Source organism: Lepisosteus oculatus, chromosome 5, assembly GCF_040954835.1.
Source record: "Lepisosteus oculatus isolate fLepOcu1 chromosome 5, fLepOcu1.hap2, whole genome shotgun sequence".
NCBI lineage: Eukaryota > Metazoa > Chordata > Actinopteri > Semionotiformes > Lepisosteidae > Lepisosteus > Lepisosteus oculatus.
In genome coordinates, this window is record NC_090700.1 from 13,137,993 (window position 1) to 13,157,514 (window position 19,522).

The 19,522-nt window shown below is 37.5% G+C and overlaps 2 protein-coding genes and 1 pseudogene across 2 annotated transcripts; all 3 read left to right on the forward strand.

The window, feature by feature from the left end:
* Positions 1-818: 818 nt before the first annotated feature.
* LOC138239067 (olfactory receptor 14A2-like) lies at positions 819-1,688 on the forward strand (annotated as a pseudogene).
* A 3,079-nt stretch (positions 1,689-4,767) lies between these two features.
* Positions 4,768-5,706, forward strand: LOC102695060 (olfactory receptor 52B2-like). Its single transcript, XM_006628155.2, has one exon. The coding sequence runs from the start codon at positions 4,768-4,770 to the stop codon at positions 5,704-5,706; it is 939 nt and encodes a 312-aa protein (XP_006628218.2).
* Positions 5,707-14,824: 9,118 nt separating this feature from the next.
* Positions 14,825-15,763, forward strand: LOC102695254 (olfactory receptor 52B2-like). The gene has a single exon (XM_006628156.2). The coding sequence runs from the start codon at positions 14,825-14,827 to the stop codon at positions 15,761-15,763; it is 939 nt and encodes a 312-aa protein (XP_006628219.1).
* The last annotated feature ends 3,759 nt before the right edge of the window (positions 15,764-19,522 follow it).

Below are 19,522 nucleotides of genomic sequence, written 5' to 3' on the forward strand. Positions count from 1 at the left end.
ATAAAGTGAGGGAAAGCTGACCTAACTACCAAAACAAAACCCGAAGCACTCGGTCTTCGGCGTCTTCTAACACCCTGGCTAACCTTCACTAACTACCCAAAAACCATACAAGAACAAAAGGCACTCACCCATCTTAAACTAGTGTTACTAATAGAGAGACCAACTACATGTGCCTAATGTACCCAACAACCTAAACTAACCCTTTACACAAAAGTTCACACAAATACACAAGTGAACTACAAATTCAAATAAGGAAAAAACTAGAGTAAACACAAGGAACAGGGTACAAAAGAACACAGAGGTTGATATAACATGTTTGGGCAAGGTAATGGTGAAATAAAGGATAAACACAAACAAACGAAAGTACGAGGAGACAAACACAAACCAACAAAGCTGAAGCAAAACAAAACGAAATCAAAGCCGAGCCGAGCAGAACCAAAGTCAAGCAAAAGGGCACTTAATTCCGACAACCTCCAAGTTATATACTGAACAATCTGAGTTCTGATTGGTCAAGAGTTAATTGAAGACGACGTAATACGGAAACAATGGTGTAATGATAGACCAATGGGGGAGGGAGAACAATCAAAGTCAGGAAGTGTGGAACATAGCAACAAAAACACACATGGACCACACACTGGGACGTAACAACATTAAACATCATCTGCTAGTTATTTGCCCAGTCTTAAATTATGCCTAGATCTTTTAAAATGTTTCTTGCATCTTTTAAAGTGATTGCTATTTCTCCTAATCTGGTTACATTGAATATAATCTAACATCTTTTTTTCCCCTCATGCAACAGCTTCCATGGTACAAATAAAATGGTTTCCAGTGCCACTGATGTCATTTCAGTTTTAACTCTGGAAAGCTTGGATTTGCCACCTAGAAGCAATATCCAGCATTTATCTTTGGACTGCTAATTTACAGCTTCATTATTTCCTGTAATTCTGTTATCCTTTAGACAATTGCTCTAAAGAAATGTCTTCATAAACCAATATACTTGCTGCTTTTCAATCAACCAATTAGTGATCTCATGGATGCAACAGCTTTTTATCCCTAAATTAATTATAGATATTTTGTCAGGGACGAGATCAATAACTTATCCAGCCTGTGTCATACAAGCTTTGCTCATGTATCTCTATGGAGGAGGATCATTGCTTATACTGACTGAAATGTGATAGGTATATTGCAATCTGCTGCCATTAAAGGTACAATACAATCATGACAAACAGTAACCCAATCAAATGATTGTTCTGCAACAATCCATCTCTTATGGGATTAGTTTGTGAGAACAGAATCATAAATAATTATTCTGGGATGTTTGTGACAGCTGTATTACAAGGAATGTCATTGCTTGTAGTTATGTTTACATTAATTCAAATCCTTGCAACGTGCGATGAACACCCACTCTGGTGCAAAGAGTAGGGCCATTTAGACTTGTGCTACTCATTTGGTAGTCTTTATAGTTTTAGAACTCACATCTCTTATCACTATACTTTCATATACAATAGGTTTAAAAACGCCTTGATCCGTCTAAGAAAAACAATCGGAGTGGTAATTTTTGTGTTTCCCCCTATACTGTAACCCCTAACCCTGTCCTATATGGTCTCAAAACTAAAGAAACAATAATCATTAATCTATTCAATAAAAAAGTATCCTCATTTTACGAAATTGAAATTTGTCTAGAATAGAGTGTGATTCAATTGTTGATATAAATGTTGAAACTACAATAAAATGCTTTCTGGTGATGACACTGTGTCTAAACTAATTGTGCTTCCTCAGTGCTTTCTGCTCGATTTCTGCTTTACACTTCACATTGTCAAACAAAACCTTGCAAGCTATCCTCTGTTCCTCTGAATCACACTATTTGATGATTTTCCTGACACGAGACAATCCATTTGTAATTTTGTTTTATTGGAGCTGTATTATAATATACAATATTCTAAATATATACATCTCTAACAATATACCACTAGTAAGCATGACATAGATTTTACTGTAAATAAGCTAAAGGAATATAATTGTAATTTTATGGCTGATTGGAAACGTACATCAAGCCTGTCACTCTTTCGGCTCCACAATAACATTCAAGGGGTCAGTGTCAGGAACATTATTTTCACTGAGGTCACTGCAGGAAGGTTACTGACAAAATCCAGGCTCACATTAATGGTGTCTGAACTTTAGAGCTCACTTTGAACTTGAAGTGACTTTTCTGAAAGCATCAGTCGGAAGCTTTTGGGTAAAGAGAAAAAAAACTTGCTTGGTCAATACTACCAATGTAGTGTAATACTAAATGGAAATGTTCTGGTACAAATCTGAAACTAGGGATTTCAAAAACTCCCTAAATATTTTACCTGGGATTTTATGTATATATTGATAGATTTTGTGAAATCCCCAGCTTCATCGTTTACAGTATCTTCAACATAAGGAATATAGTCTGGCCATTTACAGAAATCCACTTTCCTTCAGGTTTTTTTTATACACATAGGGATAAGGTTATGGAAGTCTGGAACAAATTCTGCAATCACACTGTTGAAATTGATAGTCCTGCTTCTTTTAAGAAATTATTGGATGAAATTTAGTTTGCTTCTAAAAAACTCATTGGTCAGAATTAATTCCTCCAGCTATCAGCTATCAGAATGAATTCCTCAAGAAAAAAAATGCAGTCAGTAGCCATACCACCTTGCAACTCACAACTGGCAACCCGCTGAAGCTAAGCAGGTGTGAGCCTAGTCAGTACCTAGATGGGAGTCCTCTGGGGAAAAACTATGGTAGCCCTACAGTTCACAATAATTCTTTACACTTATACAGTATAGTGCTTTTCTGGACACTCCAACCAAAGCTCTTTACTGGTAATGGGGACTCCCCTCCACCACCACCTATGTGTAACCTGGATGATGCAACGGCAGTTATAGTGCTCTAGTACGTTCACCAAACACCAGCTATCAGTGGGGAGGAGAACAAAGTGACGAAACCAATTCATAGATGGGGATTATTAGGAGGCCATGAATGGTAAAGGCCAATGGGAATTTTGGCCAGGATGCAAGGGAAACACCCCTACTCTTTTCGAGAAACACCTTGAGATTTTTAATGACAGAGAGTCAAGACCTCACTTTTACATCTCATCTGAAGAACGGCGCCTTTTTACCGTATAGTGTCCCCATTACTATACTGGGGCATTAGGACCAAAACAGACTGATGATGAGCCCCAAGATGAGTGTCCCCTACTCACTTCACTAACACCTCTTCTTGCAACAACCTTAGCTTTCCCATGAGGTCTCCCATTTAGCCACTGGCCAGGCTCACACCTGCGTAGCTTCTGTGGGCTGCCAGTTGTGAGTTACAGGGTGATACAGCTACTGGTAATTGTTAATGTATGGATATCGGTAAATATTACTTCACAGAACGTCAGAAATAGTCTTTATATGTGCTGTTAAATAAAATTAGATGGTGAATTATATTCCTTTTTTATTTCTCAGTTCAGATTTGCTGATGGTTAAGTGATATAGTTAAGCAAAGCTAACCAGGTGCTACACAAAAAACTTTCTCTTCCATATTCAGAATAACAGCATTGTGTACAGAAAATGTCTCATGAGTGTTTGTGAACCATGTTATTGGTGCACCTCCTTCATGGATATTTATAAATTGCTGTCATTGTCATTTTCATGATCTGTACGAACAATAACAATTGCTCACAACAGGACGTCAGTAAATTAATTTAAGGATGCATTTACTTCTGGAACTGAATTTAGGACATAAACAAAGAAGTAAGCAACATGGCTAAATCTATATACTTTTGTAAGGATAGAGTATAATTGTCTATTACTTTTTTAACTTATATTCTATATGGACATCAAATAATGATGGAATAGCATTTTGTTAGTAAAAAAATACATGCCAAATACATGCTACAATGAATAATTAGTGCGTTTTAGTTCTGTGTGCACTGCATTCAAAAACGTTATTTAGAGGCTTGGCTAATAAAAATGGATGAATGGATTTCCTTGCATTTTTAAGTCTGTGCTTGTTATCAGAGAAAATAAATATGTTGCAATTAACAAAACCAATGTAATTAAAGTACAGCAATTAACAAAATGTGGTAATTCCTGTTTTGAAGGCCAGTAGCACTTGTTTTTATCAAGGTCTGGAACAAAGCTGGGGACAACAGTGTCAATCAAGGTAAGTTCTTACTATTCTAAAGGAAAACATCTGTGTCTGAGCTAAGACTATAACAATACAAACAATCAGCTATACATATTTTACAAAATACTTTATTTGTTATATTTACATGGAACCAATATAGAATATTATTTTATTTTTTCATTATAAGACAATTACAAATCTGGAAAGTTGTAACTTTCTGTGGAAAGACTTGAAAACTGCTGTCCCTCAGTGACTGTCCATCTTGAGAGAGCTTAAACAAGTACCCTTATCGTACCCTGAGAAGTCTTCTTTCTGAACATTCGTTTTTTTTAATAAAATGTTCATTAAAAAAAAGTGTATGCATCATTATTTTTACTACCTAAAAGACACCACAGGAAGGGACAGAAAATGTGATATTAGTACTAAGAAATAAGAATTGAACATGAAAAATTGTTTTAATGTTTTGGGAGTTCAGTTTTTCCAACTGTACTGTTTAGAAACCCTAGATTTTTTCAAAATAGCCGTCTCCTGATTTTCTTGCTTTAATGTACAATATGTTTTAATTCTTCCATCTGACCTTTCTTTTCCAGCTTCTTGAAGAACACATTTGAAAGAGAGTAGATAATCATGGATAACATCTCTTACAACAGCTCATCTATGTTACTCCTGGAAAGATTAAATATACCTCCAACTAGTGTCTATCTAGTATTTTGTCTGGGAATGTTAATTTATGGCATCATTGTTTTCTGTAATTCCATTGTCCTTTTCACAATTGCTCTGCAGAAACATCTATATCAACCCATGTATCTGCTGCTTTTCAATCTACCCATTAATGATTTAATTGGGGCCACTGCCTTTCTTCCTCAATTAATGAAAGAAATTTTGCTTGATTCCAGATCAATAAGTTACCCAGCCTGTGTCACCCAGGCTTTCTTTGTACACCTTTATGCTGTAGGCTCTCTGCTGATACTTACAGCAATGGCATATGATAGGTATGTTGCTATATGCTGCCCTTTAAGGTACAGTTCAATCATGACAAATACCCATTTAATGAAAATCGTTGCACTGCTCTGGTTAATGAATTTCATTTTGATAGCTGTGCTTTTCTCCTTGGTTCTGCGGTTGCCTCGATGTCGATCACTAATATCTAATATTTACTGTGATAATCCCTCTCTTGTGGCACTTGTGTGCTCTGATACTAGCATAAATAACATCTATGGGCTGTTTTTGACAGCTGTGCTGCAAGCTCTGGCTTTAGGATCAGTTCTCTACACATACATGCAGATACTTTATACATGTCTGAGAAACAAGCACTCGGATGCAAGGAGCAAAGCTGTTCAAACTTGCACACCACATTTAGTTTCATTCATCACTTTAGAAATTACATCTTTTTACAGAATTCTTTCATATCGTTTTGAGAAGACACCCTCATATATATCGAAAGTTTTTGGGGTCTTAGTTGTAACATTTCCCCCAACCCTGAACCCAATTATATATGGTCTGAAAATAAAAGAGATCAGAACAAGAATACCATTGATTTTCAGACGAAAGGTGGCACACATCTAAAAAAAAGTGCTGGATTGAACGATAATCTAAAAAACTTTGGAGACCCAGGAAACATGTTTTATCTTTTATCGGACATCAGCTCAAATGCATTTTGAAACACTATTCAAAAACTCTCAGATTGCGCTTGGTTGCATTCATTTGCAGACACTGTTCTTACAGAAGGAAATGATGCTCGGTTGAATTTAGCTGATTATATAATTGAGACAGTATAAAACCTTCTTTTACATTTCTTCTTTTGTGCTTGTAAATGCATTTGATTCCATGATTTCCTGTATTTATACAGTATATTTATCAATAACATCTTTGTACTAGATAGCACTAAGTTGCAAATATTTAAATTTTGAATTTTTAAAGCCCATTGGTGTTATTTCAGTACATAAATGTCTTTAAATTCAAGTCTTTGAAGCTCAATATAATAATAGATTTTTAGGAGACACCATCCCAGTGGGCAAAAGCCGTATAATATATGTCTATTAAACGCATACCTTAGACGTCTAAATGTGGTCCGCAATTCGTCTAGAATGAAATTCTAATATACGTCTATCGTTATACGTCAATTATACGTCTATGATTAGATGTTTATTATACGTAAATGGTTGGAGTTCTATTATACGGATAAATTTAAAAGACTATTAAACATATATGGTAGGAGTTCCGGATAACTTTAGGTGACTATTATACGTATATGGTTAGAGGTCTATTATACGGATAACTTTAGAGGTCTATTATTCGTATATGGGTAGAGGTCTATTATACGGATAACTTTAGAGGTCTATTATACGTATATGGGTAGAGGTCTATTATACATCAAAGATAGGTTTTACAGGTGTAGAAACTAGTAAATCAACCCAATGATTTGGTTTAGAAATTTATTCTGAAAATACACATTCACACCTGAAAAATATGTATTTCAAATTATACATTTTATACAATCCATCAACAATCAACATATGGGCAATAATCATAAAAAACACAACTAGTCTTATACTTCAGCTACAAATTCTGGTAACATGGCAATATACAGTATAGTAATGACAAACACAAACTAATTACATTAACACACTAACTCAAATCCACATTTTGATTCAAATATACATTTTAAAATGTACAACTTCTATATTTCCAAGAAAAAAAATATTACAATGGAAGTTAAGACGATTTTTGTCCACTATTTGCAAACCCTGTCTAATTGTCCTAACAGTTAGAACCAAAAACCTATTATTTTCAGTGTCCAGATCTCCTGGCCCCCTGCCTTGCATATGCATTCTTCATGTAACACTCCTTTATTTCTTTTTCTGTTGATGTAGGGTGGGACTTCAGCACCGCAGCTAGGAGAAAATTATATAATATTACTTCCCAAATAAATTATGATTAATATCTTCTTTAGTATAATCTAAAAAATGAATGGTTTACTAAGCTCAAAGCTGAAATAAATGTATAAAATTTGGCTTGCATCATAGCAGTTGAGCAATAAAGTCTGTCATAAAGAGTACCCAAAGTTTGAAAGTACAACATAGAATAAGAATAGAGGAACGGCAAAACGATTTTGTGTCATCTTCCCCATTCACACTATTTTTATGTGCCATTTTTTGCTTATTCACGTACTATTTTAATAAAAATAATATTAAGAAAGATCTGTATGTATTCAGATAGTATTATTATTATTCATACTTACTCGTCAAAAGAGGATTGCTGAGATATTTGCAGATAAATACTTCTACGTTTGAAAAACGTGTCCAAAATGGTGACCAACGAATACTAGCAATGCATTGTGGTATATAACCGGAAAATATGCTGGGTTAGATATTTTCTCAACGTATGCATTTATTAATGTTGTCGATATTATGGTTGAAATTTAACATTGATAATACATCCCGGCTATGTGCCCCCTGCTATGTGCTGATGTGCAATTTTAACGCATGCAGTTAGTAAGGATCGGTCACTGTTGTATGGTATTATATATAATGACATTATGGAATAGGATGGGGACAGGCCTGGCATCACGGGGTTAGGGAGGAGTGTCGCCTCTTCAGTTTTGGGCAAAAAGATTTACCTAACTTAATTTGCGCCCTAAAAAAATAGTTGTACTTTGTCAATGGTCAGACAACACTAAATGACACTAACAGTCACTCAGACTGTTTGATGTGCAGGAGGGCTATCCGTCTAGGAACTGCACATATCAGTGTCGTTTGAGTGTCAACATTACGATCATGTTTGCTCAGGTGGACCGATTCCTTGCAGTAGTTTATTATTATACTTAAAATCGTTATATAACTAGGACTAGTTATAGCAGTCTGTGCTTTCTGTTGGTTTTACAAAAAAATTTTCTTAACGATTCAGAATCTCCATGTAGCTGCAAAAATGGACGCTTATGGTACTTTTCGCTCCAGGCAATACAAACCACAAGAGTGACGAATAATGTGAAACTGAACTTCATCGCAATTATTTTCGCAGTCATTAATTTATTATATTGTAACGCTTACGGCCGACAGGCACTGTGTAAGAGCCGGCGTACCAGAGCGGGTGACGTCACCGCCCTTCCCTGTGATAGCAGGACCACAGCTACTGGGCTGTGGAGAGATCTCTCTTTGGCTCACGGGGCTAGGTCGCTGCAGAGAGACGCGGAAGTCCCGGGTTCGAGCCCCGGACGGTGCAGGGGCCGACCTAATGCGGCAAGGGCGCCCGCCTGAGCCCCCGTTGCGTTACATTGGTGTCAGAAGCGGGACGGGATAGCCCTTCGCCGGGGACGGCGATTTAAGCGGGGGAGAGTGTAACGCTTACGGCCGACAGGCACTGTGTAAGAGCCGGCGTACCAGAGCGGGTGACGTCACCGCCCTTCCCTGTGATAGCAGGACCACAGCTACTGGGCTGTGGAGAGATCTCTCTTTGGCTCACGGGGCTAGGTCGCTGCAGAGAGACGCGGAAGTCCCGGGTTCGAGCCCCGGACGGTGCAGGGGCCGACCTAATGCGGCAAGGGCGCCCGCCTGAGCCCCCGTTGCGTTACAATATTTATTACTATATTTATTATACACGTGTAAATTAATGACTGCAAAAATAATTTACTTCGTACACTGTGCAGAGTGCCGTATACTCCTAGTTGCGGCACACACGATACATACAGTAAAAAGCTTCCGGCACTGTGTTAGATGTGTTTTCGACGTTATATATGCGTTTATTAATGTCGTCGATTTTACGGTTGCAATTCGACGTTGATTATACGTCGCGGCGACATATATATACGTATAGCCGTATTTTCGCCGTGAATATACTGTAACGCTTACGGCCGACAAGCACTGTGTGTAAGAGCCGGCGTACCAGAGCGGGTGACGTCACCGCCCTTCCCTGTGATAGCAGGACCACAGCTACTGGGCTGTAGAGAGATCTCTCTTTAGCTTACGGGGCTAGGTCGCTGCAGAGAGACGCGGAAGTCCCGGGTTCGAGCCTCCAGTCGGGATGGGGCCGACCAGATGCGGCAAGGGCGCCTGCCGGAGCCCCCGTTGCGTTACATTGGTGTCAGAAGTGGGATGGGATAGCCCTTCGCCGGGGCCGGCGATTTAAGCGGGGGAGAGTGTAACGCTTACGGCCGACAAGCACTGTGTGTAAGAGCCGGCGTACCAGAGCGGCTGACGTCACCGCCCTTCCCTGTGATAGCAGGACCACAGCTACTGGGATGGAAGACCTATTTTTTTTTATTTTCAGTTTTAAACATAGACCACCATGTAACAACATGTTGTTGTAACAAACAAATAAGTTCTGGACCCCGAGATGAAGTTGAACAAGTGAGTTTTATTGCATTCATGGAATAATATATTCGGAATTGTTCAGAGAATTGTTGTAAAGCTCCTGTTTATATAACAAACTTCAGCCGTTTCTGACCTAATTGTTACCATGGTAATGGGTCGAGTTCACCTGTGTTCGGACATTCTCCAGACCTTGAACACTTTGAATGGCTGGTCTCATTTTCCCATAGTTAGTCTCTAGCTCGACTTGGAATCTCTTATCAGTTAACCCTCGTCCCTGCCATAACTCAAAAGTGCTGAAGCATGGAATGTCTTGTACCAGAAGAAGTCTTTGTACAGAAAGAAATCAGTTAACCCTTTTTACACATCTTATATCTTTCTTCAATGTGAAGCAGATTTGTGGGTTGTACAGTACAATGATATGGAAGAATTCACTTGTATTTTAAATTAAATCATTTTGTCATAATTCTATTGTTACTTATTAACTAACAATAAAAATGCTTTCATGCACTGCAATCTTTTACTTTGTAAATTATTTTAAATACAGGCTGAATAGTAAAGGATAAATAAAAACATTTTTCATTTATTCATTTGGTGGTTTTCATTACACAAAGGAATCTAGTCCAGGCAATATGACATTTTTGAAAATGTTACACAGTATTCAACAGATTTGTCCTATGAAAATTCACTGGGTGAAACAGAAATGCCTTTTTAATCCTAAAACATTTTAAGATATTTTTGAAAATATAATTGCAACAGAATCACATTAGACTATAATCCCTTATAAGAGCTGTAGAGGTTGTAGTGTGCCATAAGGCTTAATGAGTCAATGTTTGGGTAGCTCAGAAGAGAATGTCTGCTACTACTCACTCTCCCCACTGCAGAGCAGCAGTACAGTAGCTGCTGTGAGGTGACATGCAATGAAACCATTAGTGATTCTCAATTCAGAGAGTAAAGAATTACAAATGCAAATAATTGTTTAAAATGTTCTAATCTTCTTTATACACGTTTTCTCTAGGTGCTGTGGTTTCCTCCCAACTTCCAAAGGCATATTGGACAGGTTAATTAGTATCTTTAATTTGTCCCCGTGTGCTTGAATGTGTGTGTGTAACCTGTGAAGCACTAATTTACTGTACAGGGTGTTGTTCCAGTGTACCCTGTATGTTTGTGTGGTGGGTTCCAGTTTGCCAGGACCCACACTAGGAGAAAGAACAGTACTGTATCTGACCTGGAGTAAGCACCTTTCAACCACTCAGTTATATGGGGCAAAATTATTATTAAATGCAAACGCTGTCTGTATGGTATAATGAGAAAATGAACCAAGGATCTCACAAAATCCCTAAATATTTAAGCAGGAATTTAGTGTATTTATCAAAATATTGAGGGATTTGGTGAAGTTCTTGAGTTTCATATTCTCACTTTAAGATATGAAGTCTCTACACTTTCAGAGTGTACTTCTACTTTTTTCCACAAATGGTTATGGGAGTCTGGAAAAGGCTACCAAAGGATATTCGCTGAATGTGATGCTCTGTCATCTTTCAAAAATCATGGTTTTGGAAAGACTGATAAAAAGAGGCCTTATGAAATCTTTAATTCCTGATCAAGCAGGGAAGGTGAGAAACACACATAAAACATTATATGCTACAGCACTTCGTCTCCATTGGTGTTAAAGGAGTTGGTATTGGTTCAGTTCATGCTTGTGGCATTGTCAGTCCTAACTTTGGATTCAGAGCTTTACAAGCATCACATAATACAGCATCATGATTGAATTAAAAATGTTTGATCTTGGCCTAAATGTAAACCATGGCTTGCTTTGTGAAAGTTTGTTGGGTTCAGTAAAAAAAAAAAAATTTCCAGTCCACGTTTAATATTACAAACATTTTAAACTATTTAAAAAATGTGTGTGAAATATGTATATTTTGGAATAAAATGAATGATTGAAGGGAAAAAGAGAGCTTCATATAAAAAATAAATATATTATTAGAATCTAAGGTGTGGAAAAAATATATACTGTAGCAACTGCTGTTTCCTTGCCTGACATTTGGGAGGGAGACACCTTGGGGGTCAGGCTGTACTATCTTCAGGAGGGGGTCCGGGAGACCTGAACATTGTCTAAGGCAACCAAGTGACGCTGAAGGAAATGTAGTAAACCACATGGGTTCATGCCAGAACTGATCAGCAGCTAAAAAGACTGTCCTGTGCACCTTTTCTTTGTTTTTAAGTTAATGGTTTGGTTTGGGAATGTTCCTTTCTGTATGGAGCCTAAAGGCAGATTGCAAGCTTTTTGAAGCCAGAGGGAGAGGGCTCGCTGTCGTTTCCATGAGTCTGAAGCACCTTCACCGAGAGGTGCAGCTGCACAAGTATGAAGGCTCAATGTCCTCTAAGGTGTTCAGCTGAGCTCAGCTGTCGGAGTAGACAGGGTGGGGTAGTGAGAGTGATCTGGATCTCCTGAGTGTAAATGAAGCATAAAACACCATTGGGCAGAGAGCACAGAGCAATTGAGCGAGACCGAAGGGGTGCTGCATTTGCTAATAGGAAAGAAAGTGTGTGTGCTAACAGTGCTGTGGGGGAGAAATTGACAAAAGACTGCCTTTGTGTCTGGGAGAGGGCACTGTAACCCTTCTGGGGGTGGGCAGTCCAGTGCCCCCCAAGACAGAAGGAGCATCCACATGCTGATGCCAACAGATAGGAGGGAATACGTCTCAGTCAGGGGGGATTTCACGGTCACTGAGAAGGCCATGGAAAATCTTTGGTGATGCTGGCGGTCAGGCCCCAGTTGAGGATAGCAGTGGCAAGTTAAAGAGTTTCTGTGTGGTTTGCAACTAGGAGTGAGGACTGATGTCATACCAGCCTGGTGCAACACCATATTGACACAGGGACTGCTGTACCCATCTGCCTACCCCTCCAACATTTACTGATTGCCAAGTGGCAGGCTGCAGAAGATATACTGTAATCAACAACAGGGCATGGAGAAACCCGCGAACAGCCCGTGATTCTTCAGTGCATTGCTCCGGGTTCTTTGTGGACTACTGGGACTTTAATCAGGCGACTAGGAAGGATTCTAGACAGACCTACCCAATTCCTAGAATTGATGAGGTCAGACCACATTGGGGGATCCCCCTGGTTCAGTTCTTTGGACCTCCGCAGTGCACTTGCTGTTACCCAGTGGAGCTGACTCTGGAGGACCAGCCAAAGACTGGGTTCTCCCAGGGGAGGGGGCTGCCAGTTCTGGGTCATATTCGTTGGTCTCGACAAAGCCCTAGCAAGCCTGTGGCTGGTGTTCAGGTGTACCCGGGAGGCTGAAGCTGAATCCAAAGAAGTTTAGCCTCCCGCAGACTGAGACTCTATTTCTGGAACATACAGTGAGTCACTGGGGGGTCTCCACTAACCAAGAGAAGACGAGAGCGGTGATGACCTGGCTGCACCCCAGCACAGTGAAGGGGCTTTAAGGGGGTTCTAGACCTGGTGTTCTATTATTTCAAGCTTGTTTAGAGGTTTGCAGACTTGGCTGCCCTGCTGCACCAGCTTATGAGTAAGAGGATCCCCTTCAGGTCATTGGAAGTGTGCAAGGAGGCCTTGAGAGCCCTCAGGCAAGCTCTCACCTAGTCCCCAGTCCTGGTCTATCCCTTACTGACCAGCCCCTAGTGCTAGATACAGACACGAGTGACGTGGGCACTAGGGCAGTGCTGGCTCAAGAGGGACCTGAGGCAGAGTAGGTCATCACCTACATCAGGGGTGTAACATTTAGGATGGGTTTGGATGCAGTTGGGTTTCTGTGATGGATTTAGGAAGCGCGACAGCAAACGTTTGTGCAATAACACGACACGACTGAACCAATTGCACGAATATGGGAAAATGGGTAATACAGAAGAAAATACACAAGCAAGGAATAAGGTAACAAATGAGCACAAGCAAGGTAAAAAAGGAAAGTAACAAGTGTGGGAAAGGTAATACAAGCATAAACAAACAAAAATTAATGAGGCAAAAACAAAAAGCAAAAGCACAAGCAATGAGCATTCTAAGTTGAACCGGAGCAAACGGAGTCAAAACTCCTTCAGGTTTCTGAACTTTGAGGACTGGTTCCTGATTGGCTGGGATTTGATGATGATGATGATGTCACAACTGCAGTGATGGTGTAGTGATGGACCAATGGGGTGGGGGGTACCTGAATACAGGAAGCAGAAAAAAAAAAAACACGGACACACACTGGGACGCAACACCATAGAAATAAATAATTTTCTGAGGAGTATTTGTAATTATTGTTTAGCCTCCTTTGGTAGTTAATTATAACTATATATAATTCTCATACACCTCTTTTTAATTCCCTAAAGATGTGACGTATGGTCTTTATGAGAAATTAAATACATCTGCTGAGACTCAACAGATCTTAAGCCGCTTAATCTTCAAACGAAGCTTCATCTGGCAATGAATTTAATGAAACCATAAACGGTGAAGTAAGTAATATGCAAACAATCCAAATCCGTTAACACTTTGTTTATGGGTAATTCAAGTACTGTTAGATTAAATTTTGATTACTAAAATACAAAAGAACAAAAAAAGCAATTTTTACAGATAAGGTTAAAAAGCATGCTCCATTTTTTCATAGACATCCACAAGGAATATCATACTGTTTATGTTTATACTGTTTACTAAAATAGTTACCTGCAGCAATAAATGTATTTTTGCTCTGTAGTCACACAGTTACAAACAAACTTGCTTAACAAAAGCAGTTGAAAACAGGCTGTTTTCTAATTTAATGCTTTTAAACATGTCATCAGAGAACATGCATGTGTTGGAATTAACAGTTCCTGATTTTGAATTCCAGTAGCTCTTGTTGTTATCAAGGCCTGCAGTAAAGCTGGGAAAAAATACCTTCAATACAGGTATGTGCTTGCATTCCTATAGACTTGCTATACCGTTTCTTTTTAGCTGTCTGCTTCTTTAACTTGAAGCAAAAATACAGGATGCTGCCAAGTCTATGACAACAAAAAATTCAATGTTGTTGAGCAAACAACACTGTATGAGAGGCCAGAGAAGTCAAGATTTACAACTGCTCTTACGCATTCAAGGTATATGAGAATATTTTAGAATGTATTCACATATTACAAAAACAAAGATGTTGTGGAAAATAGGCTGATCATATCCTTAGACATAAGTAGCCCTGACAAGATTATTTTATTACTTATGATACTTTTATCCTTGTTTTCCTTATTTTTTGTATTTTCTTACTCAAAATATGACATAAAATCAATAGAAAATTATCTGAGTGCTTACATATATAATATTTATGAAAAATAAATGTACGCTTCAAAATTAAATTCAGACTTCTTGCCTTCCTTCCCAGCTTCTACAAAAAATATTCCTGCAACTATATTCACATGGATAACATCTCCTTCAACAGCTCATCTATGTTGTCCCTGGAAAAATTAAATATTCCTCCCAATGTTGTCTATCCAGCATTTTTTCTGGGATTGCTAAATTATTGCATCATTGTTTTGTGTAATTCAATCATCCTTCTCACAATTGCACGGGATAAAAATCTGTATCAACCCATGTACATCCTGTTTTTCAATATGCCTGTCAATGATCTAATTGGGGCCACTGCCTTCCTTCCTCAATTAATGAAAGAAATTTTGCTTGATTCCAGGTCAATAAGTTACCCGGCCTGTGTCACCCAGGCTTTCTTTGTTCACCTTTATGCTGTAGGCTCTGTGTTGATACTGACAGCAATGGCATATGATAGGTATGTTGCAATATGCTTACCTTTAATGTACAATTCTATCATGACTAATTCTTACTTAATGAAAATGATCATACTGCTTTGGTCTGTGGATTTTATTCTGATAACCGTTCTTTTGTCCTTGGTTGTGCGGTTGCCTCGATGTCGATCACTAATATCTAATATTTACTGTGATAATCCTTCTCTTGTTGCACTTGTCTGCTCTGACACCAGCATAAATAACATCTATGGGCTGTTTTTGACAGCTGTGGTGCAAGCTCTGGCTTTAGGCTCAGTTCTCTACACATACATGCAGATACTTTACACATGTCTGAGGAACAAGCACTCGGATGCGAGGAGCAAAGCTGTTCAAACTTGCACCACACATTTAGTTTCATTTGTCATTTTAGAAATTACATCTTTTTACAAAATACTTTCCTATCGTTTTGAGAAGACACCCTCATATATATCAAAGGTTGTTGGGGTCTTAGTTTTAACATTTCCCCCAACACTGAACCCAATTATATATGGCCTGAAAATAAAAGAAATCAGGACAAGAATACCATTGATTTTCAGACGAAAGGTGGCACACATCTAAAAACTATTTGCTGGACTGAGAAATAATCTTAAAAACTTTGGAGACCGATAAACATGCCGCTTTTATCTTTCATCTTTTATACGTTTTAATGCATTTTGAAACACTGTTCACATTCTGCATGGTGGCATTCATTTACAGACTGTTCTTACAGAAGAAAAGAACTGCATGGTAAGATTTAGCTAATTATACCTACAGTATATGGTGACAGCACAGTCAAACGTTTTCTGAAATACAAAACATGTTTAATTAGCATCCTTCTCTTTTGTGCTTGCCAATGTATTTTAGACCATGTCTGCCATACATATACTGTACATACTGTAGGAAAAGTAATTGGTTTATTCCATGCTGAAAAGAGAAGAAAAAAACAACTTTTCGGCCATGGAGCCTTCTTTAGGTGACCGGAAGAAGGCTCCACGGCAGAAACATTGTGTTTTCTTTTCAGCATGGAATAAACCTATTGCTTCTTCCTTTGCAGCCTTTGCATGCTGACGCAGCTACCCACCTGAACTGCATATAAAGTATGTACATTATATGTATACATATATTTGCCATTGGTGTCTTTGTACAAGATAGCACTACGTTGCTAATATTGGTCTTAAATTTTAATTTTTTATAGCCCATTGGTGATAAGTCATTACATAAAGGGATTACAATTGAAGTCTTTGAAGTTTAATATGAGAATACATTTTTAGAAAATGGAAAAGCTGTTTTTTCTTCTATTATTATTTTCAGATTTAAAGGTAGGCGGCCCAGCTGATTACCTGTGAATAGATACAGTTTACATATTTTAAAGTACAGTAAAAAACAAACAAAAATATTAGAAATCCATTGAAGAACAAGACAACACTTAACTGTTTTTTAAATAAAGGAGGATTGTTTACAGTAATTGCTCCTCTATTTGAAATAGATCATCAAAACTTATTTATGGGAACTGCACCTTCCAGGAAGAGTTAACAGTGTTTAAAAATATTGACAAAAGAAAAATCTATTAAACATGTTTACAACCATGCTGGATTGTATCTTTGTCCAATTTAATATTCTTAAAAATTAATGATAAAACATATTTGTGGGTAATAAAATGATATGGAAGATTTCACTTTTTTGTTCTTTTTTAATTATTGTGTCATTGTTTTATTGCAATTTATTAACTTACAATAAAATGATGTTTTTATGCACTGCAGTCTTTAATTTTGCAAGGTATTTAAATGTCAGGCTGAATAAAAATATTTTTCGCTTCCTTTATTCTTAAGGTGTTTTTCACTATGCAAAGAAGTCTAACAAGCCCAGGCAATCCTACATTTTTAAAATGTTACACAGCATGTTTATAGGGGCTCATCCCATGAAAAGCCACTTGTAAAAGATTAACATCACTTCAATCCTAACATTTTAAGATTTATTTGAAAATATATTGTACTTGCACTAGAATCACAATGCACTCTAACACCTGCAATACACTGTGGAGTTAGTTCATAGTGTGTCTTAAAGCTTAATGAGTTGATGTCTGGGTATCTCAAGAGGAGAATATCTGCTATTACTCACACTCCTCTTGCAGAGCAACAGTAGCTGTTGTGAGGTGAGATGAAAAGAAACCATTAGTGATTCTCAATTTAGAGATGAAAAAATTACAAATGCAAATAATTGTTTACAAAGGTGAATTCACTTTCATACAGGTTTTTTTCTGGGTGATTTGTTTTCCTCTCAGCTTCCAAAAACATTTTGGACCGGTTAATTAGTGTCTTTAATGTGTCCCCGTGTGCTTGAATGTGTACTGTATGTATGTGACCTGTGGAGTACTGATTTACTGTACAGGGTGGTGTCCTAGTGTACCCTGTATGATTGTGGGGTGGGTTTAAGTTTGCCAGGACCCTTACCAGGAGAAAGAACAGTACATAATTGTATCTGACCTGGAGTGAGCACCTTTCAACCAATGCTACTGTATATGGGGGTAAATGAAATTTGAAACAAGCACAAATGACAAATATAACCACTGTGGTAGTTCTAGTGCTAAATGCAAATGCTGTCTGTATGGTATAATGAGAAAAAGAAACCAGGGATCTCACAAAATACCTAAATATTTAAGCAAGGTGTTTGTGTATTTAGCAAAATATTGAGGGATTTTGTAGTTATGGAGTTTCATGTTCTCACTTAAGGATATACACTTAAGACTATCTATACTATTATACATAAAATATACTCATTATACTTTCAGAGTGCACTTTCCACTTTTTGACACAATAGGTTATGGAAGTGAGAAAAAGGCTACCAAAGTGCATAATCTGAAGCTGGTACTCTTTTGATGTCAAAAATGGCTGGATGGAATGGTCAGATGGATTAGATATTAAAACTAAATGAGGTATATTGGCAGAATGGGCTCATCACATTTGTTAATATTCTCATTGTTTTAAAATGACCGATAAAACAGGGCATTAGGAAATCTGTAATATATTGACAAGCAGGATGATGAAAAACAGAAATAAAAGACTGTGTGCTGCAGAATTTTATCTCCATTGGTGATACTGGTGATAGTATTGGTTCAGTACATCTGTTTCTGTGTCAAGCTTAGCTTTGGATTCAAGGCTTGACAATCATCACGTGATACAATATGAAGAGTGGATTAAAAATATTTGATCCAGGCCTACTGTACAAGAGAACAATGCCTTGCTTTCTGAAAGTTTGTTGGGTTCAGTAAACTAACCTTTTAGTCTACATCTTACATTACCAACATTTTAATATAATATCTAAATTAATAAACCTTTTAATAGATATTTGAAATACACTTTGTACATTTTGAGTTAAAATTAAAGTCTGAAGGCACAAAGAGGATTTCATACAAGTTTCCTATGTAGAAAAAGCTAAAATGTAGCAAAAATATAAGCATGAAATAAAACAGGAAAACGAAGTGTATTCCTGTAATCATTTCTTCCTATACAGTAAATACAGAATTTGAAATAAATATTTTAGCATAAATCACCAAATGCTAAACAGCAGACACTTCACTGATCTTCTCAAGATAAATACATTCTGTTTAACCGCATATAAAGAAATAATTGTCTGAGAATTATTTGTAATCATTGCTTAGCATCCTTTGGTAGTTAATTATAAACATCTATATACTGTATCATTCTCATACTGTACACCTTTTTTTAATTCCCTAAAGATGTGACGTATGGTCTTTATGGGAAATTAAATACATCTGCTGAGACTCAACAGATCTTTAGCCTCTTAATCTTCAAATGAAGCTTCATCTGGCAATTCATTTAATGAAACCATAAACGGTGAAGTAAGTAATATGCAAACAATCCAAATACGTTAACACTTTGTTTATGGGTAATTCAAGTACTGTTAGATTAAATTTTGATTACTAAAATACAAAAGAACAAAAAAAGCTATTTTTAAAGATTAAGTAAAAAAAACGTGCTCAATTTTTTCATAGACATCCACAAGGAATATCATACTGTTTATGTTTATACTGTTTATCAAAATAACTAGTTACCTGCAGCAATAAGTGTATTCTTGCTCCGTAGTCACACAGTTACAAACAACCTTGCCTAACAAAAGCAGTTGAAATCGGGCTGTTTTCTAAGGTAATGCTTTTAAACATGTCATCAGAGAACATGCATGTGTTGGAATTAACAGTTCCTGATTTTGAATTCCAGTAGCTCTTGTTGTTCCAAGGCCTGCAGTAAAGCTGGGAAAAAATACCTTCAATACAGGTATGTGCCTACAGACTTGCTATACAGTAAGTTTTCTTTTTAGCTG